The sequence below is a fragment of the Typopeltis vanoorti genome, chromosome 3, assembly GCF_054136105.1.
Source record: "Typopeltis vanoorti isolate ZY-2024b chromosome 3, IOZ_Tvanoo_1.0, whole genome shotgun sequence".
Lineage (NCBI taxonomy): Eukaryota > Metazoa > Arthropoda > Arachnida > Uropygi > Thelyphonidae > Typopeltis > Typopeltis vanoorti.
In genome coordinates, this window is record NC_143551.1 from 117,435,775 (window position 1) to 117,459,696 (window position 23,922).

The 23,922-nt window shown below is 37.1% G+C and overlaps 1 protein-coding gene across 1 annotated transcript; it reads left to right on the forward strand.

The window, feature by feature from the left end:
• Window positions 1-12,856: 12,856 nt before the first annotated feature.
• Window positions 12,857-21,838, forward strand: LOC150108498 (sulfotransferase ssu-1-like). The gene is made up of 2 exons (XM_090415913.1): window positions 12,857-12,961; window positions 20,662-21,838. Exon 2 carries the CDS (start codon window positions 20,676-20,678, stop codon window positions 21,627-21,629), a length of 954 nt encoding a protein of 317 aa, XP_090272039.1. The 5' UTR covers window positions 12,857-12,961; window positions 20,662-20,675; the 3' UTR covers window positions 21,630-21,838.
• The last annotated feature ends 2,084 nt before the right edge of the window (window positions 21,839-23,922 follow it).

Below are 23,922 nucleotides of genomic sequence, written 5' to 3' on the forward strand. Positions count from 1 at the left end.
CTGTTCAAATTTATTAGCAATATACAAAAAGGGTAAATAAGTAAAAATATTTCAACTTATATCAAGATCACAGCTAAAAAGTAAAAACGATTTTTACTGTTTATGGATGGGATTTAGGCATTGGATTTGTAATGTACGTAATGTATTAGTGTTAATGGTATATTAACTTTGTTGATATGTTTTCCAGAGTTCGTGTTATAATGTTCTGTAGTTGTCTATTTGTTTTCAATTGCTTTGTAGGTTGTTGATATAAGTTGTTGAAGGGTGTAGGGATGTAAAGTGTTGTTGTGGGTCCTGTTATGCGACATGTGTTTCTGTTGTTTCGATAGGTGATGTTGAAGTAAATTCCTTAGTAGTATTATGTAGTGTTTCAGATTTTTAATGATCAGGATTCTGTGTATCGCCATGTGCTGGTCGGATATTGGCTCATGTATAAGGTGTCCAAATCACTGTTGACACAATTTTCCTATGTAATATTTATAATTTTGTTAGGTGGCTATTTGGTGTGTTTGCATAGACTATTTTACTGTATCTGAGTAGGGATTCGCAGATACCGTGATATAGGAGTTGTTGTTTTTTTTTATGTTAGATGAAATAATGTCTTTTACTTGGAAGAGTTTCGCTGCGATGATGCGGAGTTTGGTATGTAGGTATTCTATATGTTTTGTCCATTTAAACTGGCAATCTATGTAAAGACCAAGGTATTTTGTATGTGTTATAAGTTTGATTTCAGGACATTGGCAGGTTTTTTGCTGTTAATGCAGTGGTATGTGTGACAGTGTATCGATAGTGGTGAGGGGTGCATGATTCTCGGGTTGTGTATTATTAACATCTGTGTTTTGGTGCAGTTGATTACAATTGCGTTTTGGTAGAAGTATGTTGTGATTTCATTTAGGTCTCGTGCTTTGGAGAGAGCCGTGTTGATGTCTGTGTGGATTACGTGTACTGCGGCGATATCTGTGTACTGAAATATTTGACTTCTTTGGGCCAGGTTATAAACATCGTCTGTTCAAGATATACATTAAGTAAATCTTGAACAGACTGGATGATAATATGGCATCTTGAGGTACACCGTGTTTTATTTGTATACTCCGACTGTGACATGTACCTATTTTTGTTACTTGTGTTCTATTTGAGAGGTAGTTCTTGAACCATGCATGCAGCGTTCCTCTTATACCTATTGAGTATAGTTTGGTGAGTAGTATGTCATGTTCAAGTGTATCAAATGCTTTGGTTAGGTCCACCAGTATAAGGACAGCGTACTTGTTTTTGTCAAGAGCTTTGTTTATTGTGTCGGCGATGTCTTCCAATAAAGTAATAGTGCTTTTTGTTTTCTGAAAGCCGTATTGGTTTTGTGAGATGTGGTTGTACTTCTGGAAATAGTTCTATAGTTTGGTGTGTGTTATTTTTTCTAGAATTTTGCGATGACTGGTAGTGTAGCTATTGGTCTATAGTTCTGAGTTTCGTTTCTTTTACCATGTTTGTAAATTGGCGTAATTACTGCAGTTTTTAGTTGTTGTGGAATAATGACTGTGTCGCATATTATGTTCACGAGTTTCAAAAGTATTGGATTTATTTGTTCAAAGTGTGTTATAAGGTCTGTGAGTCTTATTTTGTCTATTCCTGGAGTGGTCTTTGGTTTTAGTCGTAAGAGTGCTTCTTTCAGTTCCTGTTTTGTTACAGGTGGAAAATACATAGTTTGCAGTTGACTTTGTGTCGGTAGTTTTTGTTGATCGTTGATAGATTGTCATTTTTGAGTTGTGTGATATTGTTTGTGAATTCATGGTTGAATGAGTCTGCTAGTTCCTCTTGATTTGTATCCTGACCGAAACTTTTTGCAATAAAATCTTGTGCTGAAGTTTTCTTTTATCGAGTTACTAATTCGTTTAGTGTAGCCCATGTTTGCTTCATGTTGTCGTTATATTCCATGAATTTTTGGAGATAGTAGTGTCTCTTTGCCCTGCTAATTTTTGCTGTTAGTTGATTTCTTGTGTTTTTGTATAACGTTTGTAAATGTGTGTTACTGGGTGACTTTTTTAGTTTTTTTCCCATAGATTTTCTTTTACAGTAATGCTATTTATTATATCGCCATTTATCCATGGATTATTGTCTGTTTGTCGCCTCGTTTGTATAGGCTTTGTTGCTTTTTTTGTATATTTCTGTAAACTTTAGTCGGAATTGTAATATAAAGTTACAGGATCATTTATTTTAAGTAGGCAATTCAAATCTATATTTCTTACAAAGTTGTCGACAATACTCTTTAACATGATCGAGTTTTGTTGACTTTTGTGGTGGTTGAGACAAAGTAGTTATCGGCAATTTTGACGTTAATTACTGATGATGCATATGTAATGATGGGAGCGCGTATGTTGATGCATGATTGTGTTAGTGAAATGTTGAGTATTTCTTTTCTTGTTGGGAAGTTAATGGTAGAGTTTATGTTGTACTGATTTAGTATATCAAGGTATATGTTAGTGGTTCAAGAAGCGTGGTCAAGAGTATTTATATTAATGTCTCCTATTCGGATGAGCCTATGTGTTGTACGGGGTTCGATGCCGTTTAGCCATGCTTCTAACTCATGCAGAAAGCTGAGTGGATTATTGTATCAAAAACACAATATTATATTTATTGTGTATTTGATACTATGTTTGTCGCTGTTTGTGATTTCCAAAATTGGTGTTTCCGCCTCTTCGAAATGAGTTTGTTTTTCAATCACATTGTATTTTCTATGATAAATGCCACGATACCACCTCCTCTTTTGTTTGGTCTACATAAGTTGTAGGTTTGGTAATTATTAATGTTGTATGCGTAAATTTCTGTGTCGTTTATTGCAACTTCGATCGATATTAGCGAATCTACGTTTGTCAAGTTGTAGTTGAGCAGTATTATCCGTGTAAGCCAGTGTTTTTTTATACTTCTTATGTTTGTGTGTAGGATAGTGAAGTTGATATTGGTGAAAATCTTGTCTGACCATTTCTTCAAACAGTCAGAGACCTTGAAGTTTATATGGTCTGACTGGATATGTTCGCTTATATTTAAGGTCTCCACTATATAGTTTTAAAATAATTTAAATCTTGTTCTTAAGGATTGGAAGAGTTAATGTTTTATGTTGGTAGGCTGTGTAGGTCGGATTCTTTCGCAATTATATAAACTCGAGTGTTTTAATTCTTTCTCATAAATATCTGTGAATCCTTACTCCACAGGAACTTGTAGTTTTTCTCTGATTTTGTCTTCGTTGCTTGGTATAAAAGATTTTTAAAGTATGGAGTTCAGTGTTAAGATATATAGATTGGTGTTGGGAGTTTCTTGTCAGTTAGGATCGATGATGCCGGCCTTGTTTTCTTGCTTGCTGCAAGAATGGAGTAGCTCGGACTTCTGTTGGTAAAACGAGCGATAACTGGTGGTGGTGGTGGTGGTCTCTCTTTGTTTTTTGTGGACCTCGGTTTATAAAGGCGATGTCTGTGGTTGCGACTTGAATGCCAATTTTGCTGCCGATCAGTTGCATTATGTTGCTAAAATCTTCTGTCTTTTCTTTTGGGATTCCCTAAATTTGAAGTTCTTTTTTTTCTTTCTTTTTTTGTAGCATGTGCTCCATTTGACACTTGAGTATATTTAACTCTTTCCCCAATTCTTCGTTTTTGTGCTTGAGTGTTTCTTGTGTTTCTATCACTACCGTTAATTTTGTTTTTATTTCTCGCACGGTTTCTAACATTTCTTCAGCAGTCGTGTTATTTTATTGTATGTACTTTTCACACTCCTCGAATTTTTTGTTAATTTGTTCCATGTGTGTGTTTAGCAAATCTTTAACCATAAGTTTGAAAGAGTCTAAGTTGTCTGCAATTTTAGAATCAGGAAGGGACTTACTTTGATGTGCGTCGTTGCTATCTTTGGTGTCTGTTCTTTGTTCTTCATTTTCTCATGGTGTTGTAGACAGCGCCATTCGGTCCGTTTCGCGGCTCCTTTTGCTTTTCACGTGCTTTCTGAGATCCCAAAACATTGGAAGTGTTGTCTTCAGCCACATCCAGAACAATGCGGCCCATCCTCTTCATCGCTTAATGGCGTTTTGCACTTGTTACAGCTCATTGTGCTTGACCTTCGCTGTCTCGGTGACTCTCTTCTCTTTAGCGACTGTAGTGCGACTTTTAAAATGGCAACGTCCTTTGATCTTTGTTGGTTGGTGACAGTAGTTCCCTTTATGATTTTCAGCACACAAAATTTCTATATTACTCAGCCGATTTTGATGATTTAAACGTTCCTGTCTTCAGCGTGACTAGTGGAATTAAATAGCAGTACTTTCAAATTATAAAGATGAGTTAAAACCACTTAAAACCTACATAAACGGAAGCAGCGCTAACATCGTGCGTACATCCGTTTGCCTACACAGTGCCCTCTCTAAAGAAGTGATAATATAATAATATTATATAATAATAAATATTATTATATATTATTATATTATAATATAATTTATTATATTATGATAATATAATTTATTATATTATGATAATATAAGATATAATAATATATATATATATATATATAACATAATATTATAATATAAAATAATAATAATATTATTATTTTATTATATAACAACAACAATGATAATAATAATAATAATAAATACTGCGTTGGGCATGTATTGCCATCTCGCTGGCTCTAAAAACGCGAATGATAAGTCTAGAACTGAAACTGGAACCCTAGGGGAAAAAATAGGCCTAGAAAACGTTTCTCTAGTCTAATATTGGAATTGAATCTTAAATGATCTTGATTTGATTGGTCTATTGATATGAAAGCAAACTCCATTTCTGCAGGCTTCAACCTGTATTATGCACATATTTTGTGACATCGTATAGTCCTATATACAGATAGCTAGATAGCTTCTTTTTAAAATTAAGCACAGCGATCTTATGTATTAATTACACTAGATCTTCTGCATCCAGACAGAGTGATTGCATAGATCAGCGTTTCCCAAACTATATTTCCCATAGTTTGAGAAACTATTTTCCCAAACTATGTTCTGCGCAAACTAGTTTCTGTAGAACACTGGTGTTCCGCAGAAAGTGAATAAGTGTTCTGTGAAAAGTTATCAACATTAAAATGAGCCTGGAATGGTTTTAAATGCTACAACAAGTTCAAACATGTTTAAAAATCAGGCTCTCCTCACTTTGCGTATGGATTGTGCTATTAACGCCAGGGCACGCTGGCCTTGACTCAGCCGCTCAAGTTGTCGACACCTCCGAGCGCGAGTGCAGTATGGAGGAATCTATTCTAGGAAACGTGCGGTCACAATCAAGTTCAATGCGATGCGATGCGGCCTGCACTGCAATGTGATACAGCCTGCTGCGACTACAGTGTGCGCTTAGCTTTACATTGAATACGAGAACGATGATATTCGACCATCACCAAAGTTTTCTGTTAAAATTTCAGGATTTGTCGTAGGATAAGTTTGAGAAACGCTGTCATAGATATTGGTTATTAAATGTAATATTTAAATTACAGTCGGTTTCTTGGATCAGTTCTTCGCTTGGTTCTAGACCATTAAAGTGCAGGAAAATCTCTTTCCAACTCTTTTCGGGGAGGGGGATTAGGCTGCTGCTATGTTGGAAACATGATTGTGATACTGTTTCCTCTGCTCACTCAGGAGGTGGTTTTGCTTTTTCCCGGGTTGGGAAAAGAAGACAAGGGTGTTGTTTTCACTGTGGTAATGCTGCTCGTGGAGATGACAGCTTCTCACCTTTATTTTGAAAGTTGCAAGAAAACGGTCAGTTGCTTCTTCTAAGTGAAAGTATCATTCTGTCTGTTCTGGTGTGTTGGAGACAGAAGTTATATATTACTGCTTTCACAGTAATAAAGACTTAGTTACAAACTGGGTTGTTCAAAGGCTGTCTATGGACAAGATTGGATCAGTTTGTTGTCTACAGGACATTTCAGGTAGATGTCACCAAATGTTCCGTATTGCAAAAGATGCAATTCTCTGATAGTTCAGAGTAAAATTTCTGTAGTATAGCATGGGTGCGGAGAGCATTGTGCCACATTCTCCAATGTATGTCAACGTCAGGTTTTATGACTCTACTTCCGTAAGGCAGATCCCAGTTAATGGGGGTTTGTTGAGATGAGGAAAGGTTCAGTTGTGAATTTGACTGCAGTGTTCTTTCGATCAAAATTTCCTACATTTTGTACATGTTGGAGGTGTCGAGTGCCATCACTATACTGCTTGTTTTCAAGTGATATGTTCGCGTCGGATTTTTTGGTATTGGTTCTTGGTGGCTTGCCTCAGATGCAATACCTGGAAGAGTTATCTGATTTGATAGTGTCCATCTGTTCGGCTTGGTTGCCATATTCAAGAGATTCTGGTAGTGATTCTGGACAGCGCCGTGTGAAGTTTGGGGATAAAATATCCTGTATGACTCTAACCTTTCTCTAATTACTTTGGATCCTGAGGCTGTTTGATTTTCTTAGTATGCTATTTCTATGTTAGAGAAATCCATATCATGGTAGGTTATATAGTATCATCATCTTAACATCAAAATAGATAGTTTATTATTATTATTATTTCGATTCTAGTCACAGACTAGAGGAGGTTTTCTAAGCCTTTTTTCGACCGTTCCGGAATTAGTCGATCTCTCGCATGGACAAGCTGGTTTCTCCCTGTAAACTCAAGAAAATCGACCGTATAACCCACATTATTTCAGACATTAAAAAATATTGTGTTAGGGTTAGAGACACGAGAGGTGTGTTTGCTGAGATAATACGGAATTGTCCATGAGTTGCGTTGGTTGCACTGTTATATTAGAGTGGTGTATATTTTGTTTATATTGTAGGTGTAAGTCTCTCCTATTCGTTGTTAATTTTTATCAGAAAGATAGGCACCGGATCTTCTGTCTCGGGAGACCTGTTTACCTCTTCCGTTATGCTGTCGGGCATAGTCACTTGAAAAAGCAGATTTTACAGCAGGTATTTACTCGGCCTAATTCTCGTAATCTAAGTCTGAAAGTGATTTTGAAAAGTGGCGGGTAAAGCTCTGAGAAAGAATGTCACCAAAGATCCTCAGGCCTCGCCAGCTCCATGTTGGAAAGAAAATCTCTCTCTCTCTCTCTTAGTGATGGGATTCGTTACCATCGTTTAGTGGAAGATGTGTTCCGTGACGATTTTTGAAGGGATGCTGTGTTCACTGTGTGCTGTGTGGAGGTTAATTTCTTCCATCTTCGAAGGACATCTTTGTAGGAATTTGTTAGACTTAGTGGCATGTGTGCTCTTGTCATTCTTAAGGTTTTGGAAACAGAGAGACCTCAGTGGCAGAACTGAAAATATATTCGGTGGTGCATTTGTGTGCCATTTCTTGTTGTTGGGTATTAAGGAAAGAGCGAGTGCGAAGCGTTGCTACCTTTGGTCAATGGATGTTAAGGTTTGTCCTCCTTTAAGAGAAGTACGAGTGCTTAGCTTGGAGTAGGAAAGTCAGTTTGTTTGGTTCAATTAATGTGCCTACGTCGTGCTCTTATTAGAGCTCCTCTTGCAGAGTGCTCTAGATGTGAACATATGGTGGCTTTTTCCAGAATTCCTCAGATTCCGGATAATGTAATTGTGGTTGTTTTTGTAGTTGCAGATCATTTAAAACTGGATGTTTATTCAAATTCCTCTGGTGATTATACTTTTGAGAAAATACCCTGACTTTCTGATTGAATGATCATCAATCAGAAATTGGTTGGGAGGTAGGCATGTGTCTGATGAGAGTAGTGATATAGGTTTTGAGATATTCTGTGTCCTGTAGTAAGCTGTTATTAAAGATACAATATATTCTTCTTTTGTGTCCAGCGTGGCCAAGGATATAGATGCTCAGAAAGATGGAATTATGGTTGGTGCATGATATGTGATACTCCTTATGAAGAGTATTGTGTACATGGGTACTTAATGCATAGAATCTATCGAACCATACCTGATATAGGGGTCTGTTCGGAGCACCTTTGGTCCTCCTGGAGAACAATTTTTCGTGCTGATGCAGTTGTCGAAAGATATCGGCCGCTCGTAGTTATTGGGTACATCCTGGAGAATCTGAGCTAGTGATAGTCGATGTTTCTGGCATTGATGTCTGTCCAGTGAAGGATCCAAAGTGCAGTTGAAATCACCTGCCACTATGAAGTGGTCCTCATAGACTTTATTGAGGTGATTTTGGATGAACTCTAGTACCTGCTCTACAAGTTGTTCGTCTTCTGGTATGTATACATTAATTATATGTGTTTATTGCCCAGTCTGAGTTCTAATGAGTGCATATATTTCACACCAAGAAAGGTATTTGATGATTCCAATTTTTGGGAGCTTTTTTTGTGGATTCCAATAGTGATTCCTGATCCATCAAGTTATATGGCAAGATAGTGGTGCTTGATATATGTGCAATTCTTCCTGTGCTGATCGAAAACTTGCTGGTGAAATGGAGGTTAGTTACAGCATAACTATTTCTGGCCGATGGGCAAGATATGCTGGAGGACGAGTCTATTTCTCAGTAGCACATTCTCTAGAATTCTTCATTTACTTTAGGGACAATTATTCTACCGTTGTGATTCAAGATCGTTGATTAGGTAGGATATTCGTATTCTAAAGTTGATGGCTCTCTTCCTTTTTTTCCCCGTGAGATAGATAGATAGATTGATTGAAGATCTGTGGGCCCCAAAAACTAGTTGATAGGCGTAAGAGAGGAGTATGACAGGCTCAATTAAAGGGGTTTTATAGGATTCACTCTGATGACTTTTTTTTTCGGTATCTTGCAGGAAGGAAGAGAACGAGGGATCACCCCTGGATGTTATGTATGAGTGTGGTTAACAAGGAGGTTAGCACTATATTTTTTCTTGGAGGGGTGAATGGATGGAATGCGTTGCCAAAGGTGGCTGTGAGTGCTTGGTTTGTGAATGAGTTTAAGGAGAGGATTGGTAGGTATTGTGTGAATAATGGATCTCTCAAGATGAGTCTTGTGACTCCATGGAAACACCCATATATAATAATAATAATATAATAATAATAATGTATAAATAAAAATATATTAAATAAATTATATTTATTTCCTCCCTTTCTCGTCTATCCCTTAGGACAGGTAGACTCCCCTAATGAGGGTTTATGACGAATTAATGCAGCCAGCTGGTTACTCCCCTAAGAGAAAGTATTCACGACTGTAGATCCGTGTGTGTGTGTGTGTGTGTGTGTGTGTGTGTGTGTGTGTTCAGGGGAAGGTTACCTGTTCTGCGGAACAAAAAAGAAAACCCAGTTTCCAGGTGAAAAACCCTCTACCTACATGTGAGACCGGCTAACTTACCTTTGACCTTTAGTCGAAAGAGACCAGATAAAGGTTCCTCACGTCATAGATGGGAATCGAGGCCAGGTCTTTCCGACCAAAGGGCTTCATCTATATCGATTGAGCTACGGAGGAAAATGCATTCCACCTATTTACCCCCTCCAAACAAAAAATCTACTCCTAACAACCTTGTTAACCGCACTCTTACACAATTTCCGGAGGAGTGACCCCCCCCTCGTTCTCTCCCCTTCTGCAGGGTATCGAGAAAAAAGAGGTATCAGCGTAAACACTATAAAACACACTTTAATTGCTTCTATCACTTCCCCTGTCTTACGCATATTAGCTAGTTTTTGGAGCCCACAGATCTTCTATCTATCTACCTACCTATTCAGCTGCTTGAAAGCCTTTGGCTTTGGCTCAGGCATCATTCATTCCATCAAGATGTTGTATGCCAAAGCACACTTTTGTATGAAAATAAACAACAGATTTACCATAACTGTACCATACAGCAGAGATATTAAACATGGCTGTCCACTTTCCGGACCTCTTTACACAATTGCCATTGAGCCCTTTTTGCGTAGGCTAGGCATGCTGCTTAGGGCATCCCGTCCTAAACGTTCCTATCAAACCATAATCCTGACAGCATATGCTGATGATGTTACAATTATAGCCCGCAAAGAAGAGGGCAGTCATAATACAAACAGAATACCAACACTACTAGGCAGCCTCAGGAGCCAAACTAAATGCGCATAAAACCACAGGACTGTTGTGTGGCAAATTGGCAAACCGAACCAATTTCCTAATGTCTGGTAACTGGTCCGCAGAGGGGAAAAACAAATACCTGGGGATTTACCTAGGAAACACGCCCTCTTATGTGGATAAGAACTGGGAAACACTAAACAAACATTTCAAGCAAGTACTAGAAAAGTGGAAAGCAATACGAGCCTCCACAAGAGAGAGAACAATAATTGTAAACCAAATAGCCACCAGTGTCCTTTGGCATACACTAAAGATTCTCACGCCACCAGTGCAATTCATCAAACAAATAAAGTCAACCATCTATCGATTCATATGGAACAAAACAAACTCGCTTTCCTACTCCAAGCTGTGTACTTCTCTCAAAGATGGAGGACAAAATTTCACCTGCATTGACAACAGGATAACAACGTTCCTCACTCGATTTATCCTTAATACTCTACAAGGAAATATCACACAAATGCACCACTGAATATATTTTCACTTCTGCCACTAAAGTTCTCTTTCTCTCCACAACCTTAAGAATGACAACAACGTACTTGCCAGTAAATCTAACAAACTTCTACAAAGATGCCCTTCGAAGATGGAAGAAGCTAAACCTCCAGCACACAGTGAAGACAGCATTCCTTCCTGAAATCCTCGTGGAACCCATCTTCCACAACACGAGGGTAAGAAATCCAATTACTCAGAAAGAGATTTTTTTCCACCATGGAGCTGGCGAGGGGTGAGGATCTTGGGTGACATTCTTTCTCCGAGCCTCACCTGGCACTTTCCAAAATCGCTCGAAAAATTGGAATACGGGAAACAGGCTGAGCAGATACACACTGTAAAGGCCGCTTTTCAAGCCGCTATGCCTGATAGCATAACGGAAGAGGGGCTTAGCCCTCCTAACTCAGAAGATCCGATGCCTATCTTTCTGATAAAAACTAATAATTCATGGGAGAAACTTACACCCAGCAACACTAACAAAATCTACAGCAGTCTAACACAACAGTCGAACCAAAGCACTGTATTGAAAAATCCTGCATCATCCCACCAACCACCATTTCAATGGGACCTACCATATCGCACAAGAGCCATCAAACCCGAAGCAGATATTCAGTGGAGAATGTGGTACAATGTATTACCCACTCCAAGTTTATTACGAAAATTTAACTCAGATAACTGCTTGTTCCCCTACCGATCAGGAACAGTCCGACATATCTACTTGGAATGCCCAGTCCACACCCAATTAATCAGTTTGTCTTGGGAAATAGCAGCTCCCACCTGTGGTAGTCTTCATACAGAAGAGAAATATTTCAATCTCGTCCATGCAGAGTCAAATAATCATTCATTCTGCAACTACCTCTTCATCACTGCGAAAGCAGTAATATACAGCTTCTACCTCAGACATACAAGACCAGACAGCACAGCAACTTCACAGAGAGAGGCAGCTGACCAACGCCTTGCAGCAGCCTTCAAACAAAAGGTGAGAAGTCGGATCCTACATGAGCACCACCACAGGCAAAACAACACCTTAGATCTTTTCCACCAAGACCGGAATCCACGGAATCAACTCCTGGCTGAGCAGGGCGACTGCATCATAGTCCACTTTCCAGCGTGGAAGTGACATCATCCCCCCCCTCAAAAAAGGGGAAAGAAAGGTTTTTTGTTCTTAACAGTGCAAATATTAATCAGCTGTCATACATGTCAGATTTTATGTTCTTATACAGTATCATGTCAAATAATTGTTAATGACTTTAATTTAAAAAAAAAATGTACTTCACCTTAGAACTTATATTTTGATGTAACATACCTCAACAAGAGTATGAGCATGTAACCTCTCTGCCTGACTACAGAGAACCAAAAACCGGTTAATCCTGTGCATAAGATTGTTATATTTACAATAAAAAAATCTATCTAGATTTATTTATTTAAGTACTTTAAATGTAAATAGTTTTAAATCCTTAAACAGTTATTAAATACAGATTAAATAAGAACATCATTTCTTGGTAAGCTTAATTTAATGTTTAACCCATGGATAAACCGTTAACAACTCGCTCTGATTCAAATTATTTTAATAAAAAAGTGGAAAACATGAGTCCGCGCGGTTAGCCTAGTGGCTGTGCACTTCGTAACCATATGCTTGGGGGAAGGAGTGTCCTAGGTTCGATTCCCGTCAATGACGTGAGGAGCGAAAGGATCTTCCTCAGCTATAGCCAAGCTAACCGGTCTTGGGCGTTGACGGAAGGGTTTTTTTCCCCAGTTTATTCTGGGGTTTTTTCATGCCGCAAAGTTGGCAAGCCGGCCTTGAGAACTCAACACTACGGACATAGGATACACCTGGGCGTAGGGCTGACCACCTTATCCTGTGAACGGTTTGAGGTCCGTTGATTAATAAACCCTCGACAAAACCCAAGGTAAAAGAGGGTAAAGGAAGAGATGAGATGAGAAAAAACTTACCACTTGTATATGAGAAATACATTAATTCAATCACGATATCTCTTCTGAGGCTGGCTCAAACACTCATGTGGTTTTCCACGGATCTCAGAAAATCAGCTTGATGTCTTTTGCATGCATTTTCTTAGCAAACAGTTTAGCGTGTTCAAAGCGCACATCTCTGACGTCAGGAAAGTTTAAACAAAAGACAAATTACAATAATTGCGCATGTTAACAATAAATATGGTTTTCCTAATAGCCACGAACAGCTGATAGAAAGACTGGCGAGAATATTTTATGTAACTTCCTGTTACATCAGTAGAAATAAGATAGGAAAATCCACGTGATTAAAATATACCAATAGCAAAATACAAATCATTTTTGGATGATAAACTCAGTTATATTTCGGATAACGAAGCGTTCGTATTCTACTCTTCTTGCAAACAGCCACCAAGGCGATTTTGTTTTTATCACCAAGCAAGTTTCTGAAAGCTACTCGGATTAGTTGTAAGTATTTCGAAATTGTTATAGCGTAGGGAGTCCAAAAGGAACAGTGTGTGTGTGTGTGTGTGTGTGTGTGTGTGGGTGGGTGGGTGTGTATGTTAATGACCTTGTCTTTTAAGCCTCCATGGATCTTTCAGTGTGGTTTATAAGAAAGTAGAGTAGTACGCAGCATTCTTCTACTTTCTTCATGAACATTTCGCGAATAAGGAAGTTGAATGTAATCCTAAATCAAAATCGTACAATTATAATCGCACCGTCAATGCGACTGTGTTTATAGTATGACTAATTAAAATCCACCTTTTATATTAATTAAAACATTTATTCATTATGCATTAAATTATACATCACAGTCTAATAGTGTCGCAGTGAATAAATACGCTTAAGTATACCTTAATCGATTCTCTAATGGATTCATGCGATAACAATACCCATTTTAGTCGCCTCGTACGACATGCATGGGCTACAGTGGGATTTTTAAGTAAAGTCACCTCTAAAAATTAAGACGATCCGTCGGACTACTCCCTATGAGTAGCCGAAAGACCGTCCAATTCAGCGTTGCTTCCACTCAGTGACGGGCTCCCACACCACTGAGCAGAACCGCTCTTATTCCAGGGAAAAGCATCCATCTACAAGCCCCCCCCCCTCACGGACCACTTCGGAGAACACCCTCCTCAGAGAGTCAAAATGCTCTCTCAGGGCAACCCCCCCCCTTCCGAAATCTAAACTCCCTCACCGGGAGGAAAATTCCGGAAGAAACCTAAGAGAGCGAAACTCTGCGTTACCATTTTAGTCGCCTCTTATGACATGCATGGGCAACATTTGAACTATTCTTATCTGGTCACCACACGGAGTAGTAACTTTACAAGTCCTAAGAAGGGCTGGGATATGTCAACTCCCTGGCATATTCCATCAGAATGATGGAATATGCCAGGGAGTTGACATCTGCAATGGAACCAATATATCACCACGGATTCTACGTGGTGATATATTGGTTCCATGAAAATTCATCGAAAAAACAGTTAATTGAAAGAAAGTTCATCGAAAAGGCAGTTCATCGAATGAGCAATTCATCGAACGACAATTCGTTGAAAATACAATTCACCGAAAATTTTAACTAAAATTTCATTAAATTGATCCAGCCAACGTGCAATTGCTAATATCATTTCGATTTTTTTTTTCGAAAATGTTATGATAAAAGTGATCCATTTAGAACAAAAACTGAACCCTGCAAACTGCTTCTTGTACCGACAACTTCTACTAATTCCACTAAGTAAGAGAGTTATTGTAATACATAATTTGGACACATTATTTCTTTGTTGCCCCGAATCTAGCTGAACTGAAAACTGGAACGATTCGACATTTTCTTGTAAAACTTTCAAATAGCCAATTTGAATCAGATTCACTATTTGAAACTTTTATTCAATACAGCAATTATTCATGGGATGAATAAAATTCATCCCATAATAATTGCTGTATTGAAGTCGCATATTACTACTAGTAACAATAATAATAATGGAGCCTCCGTAGGCTGGGCTTTTCCTCCTGGAAACCGGCAAATTAATCCCAACAGACATGAAACAGTTATCGGACAAGAAAGACAATAAGAAACCAAATTGTTCTATAATTATTCCTTAGTAAAGTAGCATTGCTTTCTCACTCTGCACGGTTCAGTTTTTGTTCTAAATGGATCACTTTTATCATAACATTTAAAAGTTAAAATTTTCGGTAAATTGTTTTTTCTATGAATTGCATTTTCGACGAATTGTCGTTCGATGAATTGTTCATTCGATTAATTGCCTTTTCGATGAACTCTCCGGAAACCGATATATTATCAAGTGCCACTGCCTTATTAACATCAAGTTTGCTCAACTCCCCCATACACCTCTTGCTCGCTTATAGGCAATCTCTCCTCGCCATCATCAACAGCTCTCAATCTCTCCATGATGTCGCATTCACAAGAATGAAATACCTTTATGCTCATTAAGTATCTCCACCAAACCTTCCACAACAGCTGTCTTTATACCATTTTCTCCAATGAATGTCATCCTCCCGTAATCAAAAAAAAAAAAAAAAAAAAAATCAGCTAACGCTTATTTGTTCCCGTATATAGAGAGTAGACGGGGCCGTTTACCCTATCTAACTTTGGAGACTGAGTGGGCAGTTCAATCTCCACTGGTAGCCAATCAGAGAGATAGCTGGCCCAAGGCTATCACTGATTCATCGGTACGCAGTGAAGAAGGCGGCAAGCTATTGTCGCCATCTCGTAGTCCCTAACCCTAACACAATATTTTTAATGTCTGAAAATAGTGTGAGTTCGACGGTCGATTTTCTTGAGTTTACGGGACGAAAAAACCCTTTAGCCCGTGCCAGAGATCGACTAACTCTTCCCGTAATCGTTCTTTTTTTTTTTTTTTTTTTTGCTAGCTACATATCGAAATAACTAACTAGGATTCTTTCTGTCTTCGTTAGCTAACTGCTGCTCATACCTCACTTTTGGTAGATTACCAACCAAGTGACCCGCCTTGCCTAGTCTTTGTAGTCACCTCATGGAATTGGTCTCTGTATTGCATGCTTAATCTCTTCATTCATCCATTTCAGACCTACCTTATTTAACTTTCTGACTCTTGGAATACATTTAGACATTGCTTCGACTCTTGGAATACATTTAGACATTGCTTCGACTCTTGGAATACATTTAGACATTGCTTCTACTAGATAGTTCTTGAATATTCCCCATTGATCTCTTTTCCAGCTACCTTCTCATTCGATGTTACACCTGAGAGCTGTCTCCTGAGCTCCTCATAATCACCAGCCTTGTAGTTCCACATTTACCCTTTTCTCACAGAGGTCCTCACACTGCTGGCAACCACCCAGCTAATCACTTCATGGTGACTCTCAACAATTGGAGGGCGATTGGACGCTTCGTTTATAATTACTTCCTCTGATGAGATAATCAAATCCAAGACCTCAATCCTCGTGTGCCCTCTTTTACATACTGTCTGAGGTAGTTGTCCTTAAACTCAAGAAACTCATTTTCTTTACTTCCGGTTGCTACATCATTTCTGTTTATATTGCCATAATTAAAATCGACCATAATGATCACCCTTTTCTTATTTGCTTGGCTAATTTGATTATACATTTCATAGTCACTACTATCCACCCTACTATCCACATTATTGGTTTTAATTTGTCCGAATATATATGGAATAGGTGAGGTGCGAGCTATTGTATTTTTTATTGTTATTTTATCTTTTTATTTTATTTTATTTATTTATTTTATCTATCTTACTTTGATTTTTTTAATTCGTATAGTATATTATTAATTTGTTTTATGAGGTTGGAGTGAGGTCATTTAGGACTTTTTTGGTATGTGTTTTGATCACTGAAAATTTCTGTTATTTTGTTGTGATAATCTGTTTTGTTTATGATGACCAGTGTGGTGTCGCCTTTGTCTGTTTTAGCTATATCCGGTTATTTTTTAATTATATCAGAGCGTTTTGTAGGTTTTGAGTAATGTTGGATTGTATTTTTATTTTGCTATTTAAGATGTTTATTTTATGAAATATTATTTCTTTGTTGGGGTCTGCTGCTTTTTGGTTTAGCTTTCTAGTTTCTACCTTTATTTAAAATATTTAAAATGCTAATTTCATCAGGTGTGGGGTTATGATTTGATAAATTTATAATTGAATTATTTGACGTGGGTTGTATGGTGTTGTTATCGGAAGGGTTGGAAGCTGAACGTTTGTTTTTATGGGGGATCTGTTAGAGCGTTCCGTTTTTTTTTTTTTTTTTTTTTTTTTTCAGTATGGCGAATTTCAATTAATTGTGTGTAATCGTTGATTTGTGATTGGATATTTTCTGAAAAAAGTGCCCATTCATTTTGGACGTTTTTAGTCTGGTGAAAACGGATAAATATGTCCGTTTTTTCTTCTGAAATCTCTCATTGAAGACTTGTTTTATAAGTGCTCTGGATACATGATAACAAATTCTTTTATTTCCAAAAACTGTTCTGTTGCCGCGTACTATTGCGAATTTTGGGGTGATGCAATGATTGAGACAATTCTTAAGAAATTTTATATAGTTTCTTGACCGATATATTTTGGAATATTTTTGTATAATTTCGTAAAGTTGATGCTTCCGTTGAACCGTGAGACCATCATAGGGACTTGTGTTGGTGACAGTGTCATGTGATTATTATTAAAATATGTTATATAAGTGCAGGAAATGGGGTGATGGTGATGGTGGTTTGGAGCGTTGAGTAGAGAGCCAATGATTAAGAGGTTGTTGGATTACAAAACACAAATTATTATAAATATTATTTCTGGAAAATTTCCATACTACTCCTCTAAATTAATATTAATTTTTATAGTTATTTTAACTATTTTTCTTTAAGAGTAACTCTTGTGTAATGTCATTGGCTTTTCACTCAATTTATTTAACCCATTATTGACATTTTAGAGACATAAATAAACGAAAAATATATGGAGCATACTTTTTGAACTAATTTTGAACATACCTTTTGAAGGATGTTCGAGGTTGCTTCTTTTGGAGTAGCATCAGGCGTATATCGTTAAACATTCATACACTGCGAAAGTATGACCGAAAGGAAAGGAGGCGCAAAAATGTGGAGATACAAATATGGGGGAGCTAGAATTACGGATAAAATGAAGGTATGTGGATTAAAAACCGAGTTTCCAAAGATGAACTATAAATCTTTTTGTAAAAAATGAGAAAGATTTTTAGGGAAAAAGAAGGATAGAATATGATGAATCAAGATTATATTAATCAAGCTTTGTTATATATTTTTATTAAATATAAGTTTGAGGTTAGTATATACAGCATCATGGAGTCTGAAGATGGTATCTACATCCAGTCTATTTTTTTGATTTCGTCGTTTATAGTTTCGTTTAGGATTCTATTATACTGTTTTGTAATCTCAGTGAGTTTTACGGGTTTAGGTTCAGTATGGAACTGTAATGCAGTGACATAATAGTCTGCCAGTTTACACGTTATGACGGCTGCTGTGTAGCTGTTTGAAGGGGCCCGTATATTTATGTGATCGATACAGGATGAGGTGACTGTATTTTCGACTATCTCTTCTCCTGTATACGACTGCACGGATGGGGTTATGTTATATGCTAATAGGTCCAGGTATCGTGCTCTGTTGTTATTTACGTTCATAATGTTTATATTTATGTCACCTATTAACATCACGTATTCCAATGCCTCCTTTTTCCGTAGTAGAAAGCCATCTGTTTAATTCTTCGAGAAATTTTATGGTGCTTAAATTGGGTGGTCTGTATATTGTGCTTAATATCAAGGAGTTCTCTTGTTTGACATTTTTAACTTCGATAGATATATTTACCGCGTATTCTGATTTATAGAGTATTTCTATTACTTCTGGTTTATGTTTGCTAAATATTATTATGCCACCATCTCGTTTAGTTTATCTGCAGTGTTTGTGTTGTTGAAAGTTTTATAAAGAGGCAACCATTTTATAAATGGGTGCCCCTTCGTTTATTGTGGATACTTCTGTTAGTATTAAAATATCTATGTTGTTTATATCTTCCTTCAGATAAACTTGCCAGGTAGCCAGTATTTTTAAATGCTCCTGATGTTGATATGAAGAACAATCTTTTGGGGGGGGGGGGTAGTCACTTTTTCCATTCTGTTATTGAGTTTAGAATGTGGAAGCGGTCATGTTCAGGGGTGATTAGATCTGCTTGGTGGTCGGCTTTCATATAGGTTGGTATGTTGTTCCCTTCTTTAGGAATCATCAATGTTTCTTTTAATCTGGCAGCCTGTTGAGAATTTCTACAGATTTTATTTGGATTGCCTTCGCATCTTGTTAAAGGAATATTTTGCTGTCTCTTATCCATATAAACTCCTTGTGTTTTTCTGTTTTTACTTTCCTTGTATGGTAGAATAGTTTCTGATAATATGGTGTTAGGTACTTGGACAGGGGTATTGTCGTGAGTTCCATTCAGATGGTTGGCTGCTGGGTTTTTTAATCCTGCTAGCTTTTATGATGTTTTCTTATTGTTAGAGTGTTAGTGAGTCACACTACGACGGGGGAGAAGGTCGTGGAAAAGTTTCTATTTTTCTTTTTTGAGGTAATCGATGAAACGACTGGATATCTTTTGCTTCTATGGGAGCGCCAATTTTCTGGCAGAATTGAATTATCGTGTCTTTCAAAGGTTCAGTCGCAATTTTTGGGAGATCATCTATGAAGAGAATTTTCATGCTGTTGTAGATTTTGGAGTTCGTAATATTGTTTTAGAAAATCCAGTTCTTGCCGCAGTTCCATTGTCATTAATTAAGTTATACTGCCTTTTCGTTAGCACTTTAACACTGTTTTTAATTTCTCTAACGGTCTGCAATTCTACAGAACTGTCATTAAATTTAACAAATTGCTCATATTGTTTAAATTTTTCAGTAATTTGTGCGGTATTTCTTTCAAATAGTTCCTCAACAAATATGATTAAACAATCTTTTAGGTTTTATAATCTATTTTCCAGTAATACATTAAAAGTGGGCTACCTGAATTTCAGTTATTGTACTCCTTGTTCTTCATTTCCTCTGCTGTGGTTTGCTGCATTAGTTCTTTGCCGGCTGTTGTTTTGTGTGTATTGTCCAACATTTCATTGATCCGGTGCCAGCTTTCGTTTATGTCCTTCTGAGCTGTTGTTAATTTGTTTCTAAAATAGCTTTTTTTTTCTGCAGTAATAATAATAATCAATTAAATGTGTACACTGTTTAAATTAAGCAAATAATTCGTTCCTTTCATGGCTAGACATGCGCTCTTGTGTTGGATGTTCGCGTTAAGGCGGGATTCGAATCCGACCGGAATCTCATTTTTATAAGTATTTACTAAAAAATAAAGAGCTTCAATTCGATTCGACGATGCAAAATTACAAAAATTAAGTGGATATTAAATCCAACATTATTTCAGAGCCGAATACAGAAACTATACAGTTTCGTGAAACTATAAAAGTTTCGTGGGAAAATTGATCAGAGAGCTTACGGGAATATACTCGCCGCCATACTTAGTCGCCCCAGCCGAACCTTAGATGAACGCTAGCGTCCATATGTTCGTCTCCTATTGGTTCATTTTAATAAGGTTTCACTGACTCGACAGCTGTTTCAAACTTGTTGGTTTTCGTCAGAGATCAGGAAGAAACACAAGGGAGCAAAAACTCCTAGTACTAAGGGACTCGAAGCGTCAGAGAATTATATTTATAAGAATTTTTTTATTAGACTTTTTTAATAGTTTTATGTAATTCACATTCATTTGAAACAAAAAAACAAATGTGAATGTTGAGATGATTTTCCTCCTAAAAAGCACACCAACCGGCAGGAGAACACAAGAAATTCATAGCAAAAACAATTGTGAACTGTCGAGTTGGATGAACTGTGGAGTGGAATATCCTCTCACTATTACTTTTGGGATTCATGGAAGTTTTAACAATGATGATAATAAACTCAGGATTGAGAAGTTCTTTATAAAGTCTCAGTCAACTAATATCAGAAATATTATAAATCGATGATAGTGCAATATCTCAAACAAATGCACACACACAAACAGAGAAGGAGAGAGAGAGAGAGAGAGAGAGAGAGAGAGAGAGAGAGAGAGAGAGAGAGAGAGAGATGCAATTTTATTAATTTCTTTAATCTACAGTTATTATCCTGTTTTTTCTTTGCAGAGTGGCATATCATCATGAGCAACATACGAAAATGGCCGAAGTACAAAGATGTTGATGGATTCAGGATTGCTGAAGCATTTAGCTCAGAAAGCTTGAAATCTGCTATCAGCTACAAACCAAGACCTGATGACGTCTTTATTGTCACCTTTCCTAAATGCGGAACAACATGGACGCAGCAGATAATTTCATTGATCTTTCGTAAAGGACAACCATTTACTGAAATGGTCGAATTTTTTTCTGATGCTCCATTTTTAGAGTTAACTGGAGCTGAAGCTGCGGAGACCATGACCCGTCCAGGACCAATCAAAATTCACTTACCATTCCATTTAACTCCTTATTCGCCTGAAACTAAATATATTTATGTTGCAAGGAATCCTAAGGATTGTTGCGTGTCCTTCTTTCACCACACCAAATCGATCCCTATCTACGATTATGCGGATGGAGAATTTGATGATTACTTCGAAATTTTCCTAAATGGAGAAAATGATTTCGGAGATTATTTTGATCACTTGCTCTCATGGTACTCGCATAGAAATGATCCAAATGTCTTATTTATCACTTATGAAGAGATGAAAAAGAATCCGAAAAGTGCCGTGTTGAGATTTGCCAAATTTTTGGGTCCAGAGTTTCTGGAACCACTTGAGAAAGATCCCACAATAGTAGACAAGATTTTGGAATATAGTAGCGTAAAGTATATGAAAGAAACGACCGGCAAGTTTATGCAACAACTTATGACTTCTTCCAGAGAAGAAATTTTGAATAATCCCAAACTCCCTGAAGGAATCAAAAAAACCTTTACTTCAGGGGTATCTGGAGAAAAACCCCGTGAAGTGAATTTTGTTCGTAAAGGAATTGTTGGAGACTGGAAAATTCATTTCTCTGAAGAACAAAGTAAGCGTTTAGAACGGAAATTTTTGGAGAAAACCAAAGGTACGGATATTGCCGATTTATGGAAAGATTGCATCTAAATTTTCTTCGGATACGAGAAAGAAAAACAGGGTGAGAAATGAAGGCATGAAAAATATTGCTGTTTAATTCTAGCATTCACAAATCACTTGTTTTTAGCGAAAATTAAGATTATGTTTCTTGTTCATTTCTTTGTGTATATTCAGAATTGGAAGAAGTAATTTATACTCATATAATATGCCATCACATCATGGATTGTTAATCACTTACTAGGAAGAAATAAATAGATAAAGTTGAAACAAATCGAAAATAAGTTTCTTTATGATTTCAAATTATTTGATTATTTACGCAATTACATTTACAAGAAATTTTCTTGCTGATGTGATCAAATCGTTAATTATAAAGTGAAGATCACTACTTACATGCGATACTAGCATGTCGTTTTGATGATGTGATGACTTACTCACCAGGAAATCTAAAATAAATAATATACTCTAAATGTTTTTATTCATCTAGAAAGGTATAACTCCTTAGAAATAACTACTTAAAAAAAAAAAAAAAATATATATATATATATATATATACACACACACACACACACACACACACACACACACACACACACACACACACACACACACACACACACACACACACACAGAGAGAGAGAGAGAGAGAGAGAGAGAGAGAGATTGAAGATCTAAATGCTCATAAACTAGCTAATAGCGCACAAAAAAAAAAACAGATGAAAAATCATGTATTATTTTCTCCATACTAACTAACATTACTACTAAGATCGGTGTCTTTTCGAGGTCTGGAAAAAACGAACTATTTGCGTGATACGCACCATAAGAACAGACTAATTAAGTTTTTCTTCTTCTTATAGCTCAAGATGCATAAAAAAAGAGTACAACAAAAAACTGAAACAGATCTGTGAAACAATTTTTCATTTATAAACAAACGTATTTAAAGCTTATAAATACATTGGCATCTTTGGTATTTTTTCAAGACATCTCACAACTCAATTAGGCAAAACGGTTTCCTCCAACAGTGCCATGAAAATCACCTGCATTCTAATGCCATTTTCAAACATCAAAATCCTCCTCTCCCCAGTGCTACATTGAGTTGGCTAGAAAATGAATTCCTTAATAACGCTTGACCAACCAGAGGCCAAAAAGCTGAACAGAAAGAAGTCAGCGACCGAACGCGATACTACATCGACCGGAGGACACTGCGTTCAATATGATCTCGTAAATCTTCGTTGATATTGAAATGAGTTAGGCAGTCTAGTGTAGTATGTACCCGGAATGCGTAGTATGCATTTAGAACCATACTTGCACAATGCGAGCCTTGTGGCACGGAGCGTTCAAAGAGTCCGGATCCATTGGGCACATTATCACCATGTAGGGTAATATCTGGTCAACAATCCTCATGTAAGAATTAATGATCAGGGCGTGTTCGGGGTGAATGATATCCATGAGAATAATGCCCATACAAAGATACCGCTGCCACCATCTTGTTTCCGCTAAGTCTGCAGTCTGGTTGACTTAAAACAGGCAAAGTGGTCGTACTGTTTTGGTTGATGAGCGTAAATAGCAAAATGGTACATTTCGTACCCAACGCTTGTTAAATTTTCATTTTAAGTCGAAACGAAAATATGCCGAATAAGTTTTGTAATTAAATCAATTTTTAACAATTATATGACTAACAAAAAAGCGATAGAGACACTCTAACAGGTTCTATACTTTCGCCTGAAAAACGGGATAAAAGGTATATTCACATGGAGCTTCTTATTGTTTTTATGTTTCTACCACTAGAAAATGTTGTAAATTTTTCTAATTCTTAGTCCACTGTGAGTGGACTAAGAATTTCCTCTATGTTTAGATTAATTATTATTATTGTTTACTTCTCAGAAAACCCTCATGACTAGAGACCAAACATGGAATTTTTCAAGTTACCTCAGACCTCTTTTAAAGCGGGATGATGGTCTCACATCGAGCGATGGAATTCATCTCCCACATGAAAACATACAACTATGTTTACGACGGGATTCGAACACACAACTTGTTGGTTAGAAAGTGACCGTGCTAACCATTCTGCCAACCAGGTCAGCGAAGATAGAAAAACAAAATATTATTCGATAATATTTTGCTGCGATGAAAAGCTGTACTAATTAATAACCATATACATACATAATAATCTAGTTACATGTTGTTGTTTTTTTTTTGTATACTCTAATGATTCCACTGTTTTCCCACACTTACGATTGTAATTCATTAACTTTGGAAATTGTTAAGGAACTGACCCCGTACCAACTGGCCTGAACTCGACTGCTGGATTTGTAATAATACAACT

Excerpts from the sequence above, each read along its gene's own strand:
- LOC150108498 (XM_090415913.1), top strand. The coding sequence starts at position 20,676 with ATGAGCAACATACGAAAATGGCCGAAGTACAAAGATGTTGATGGATTC.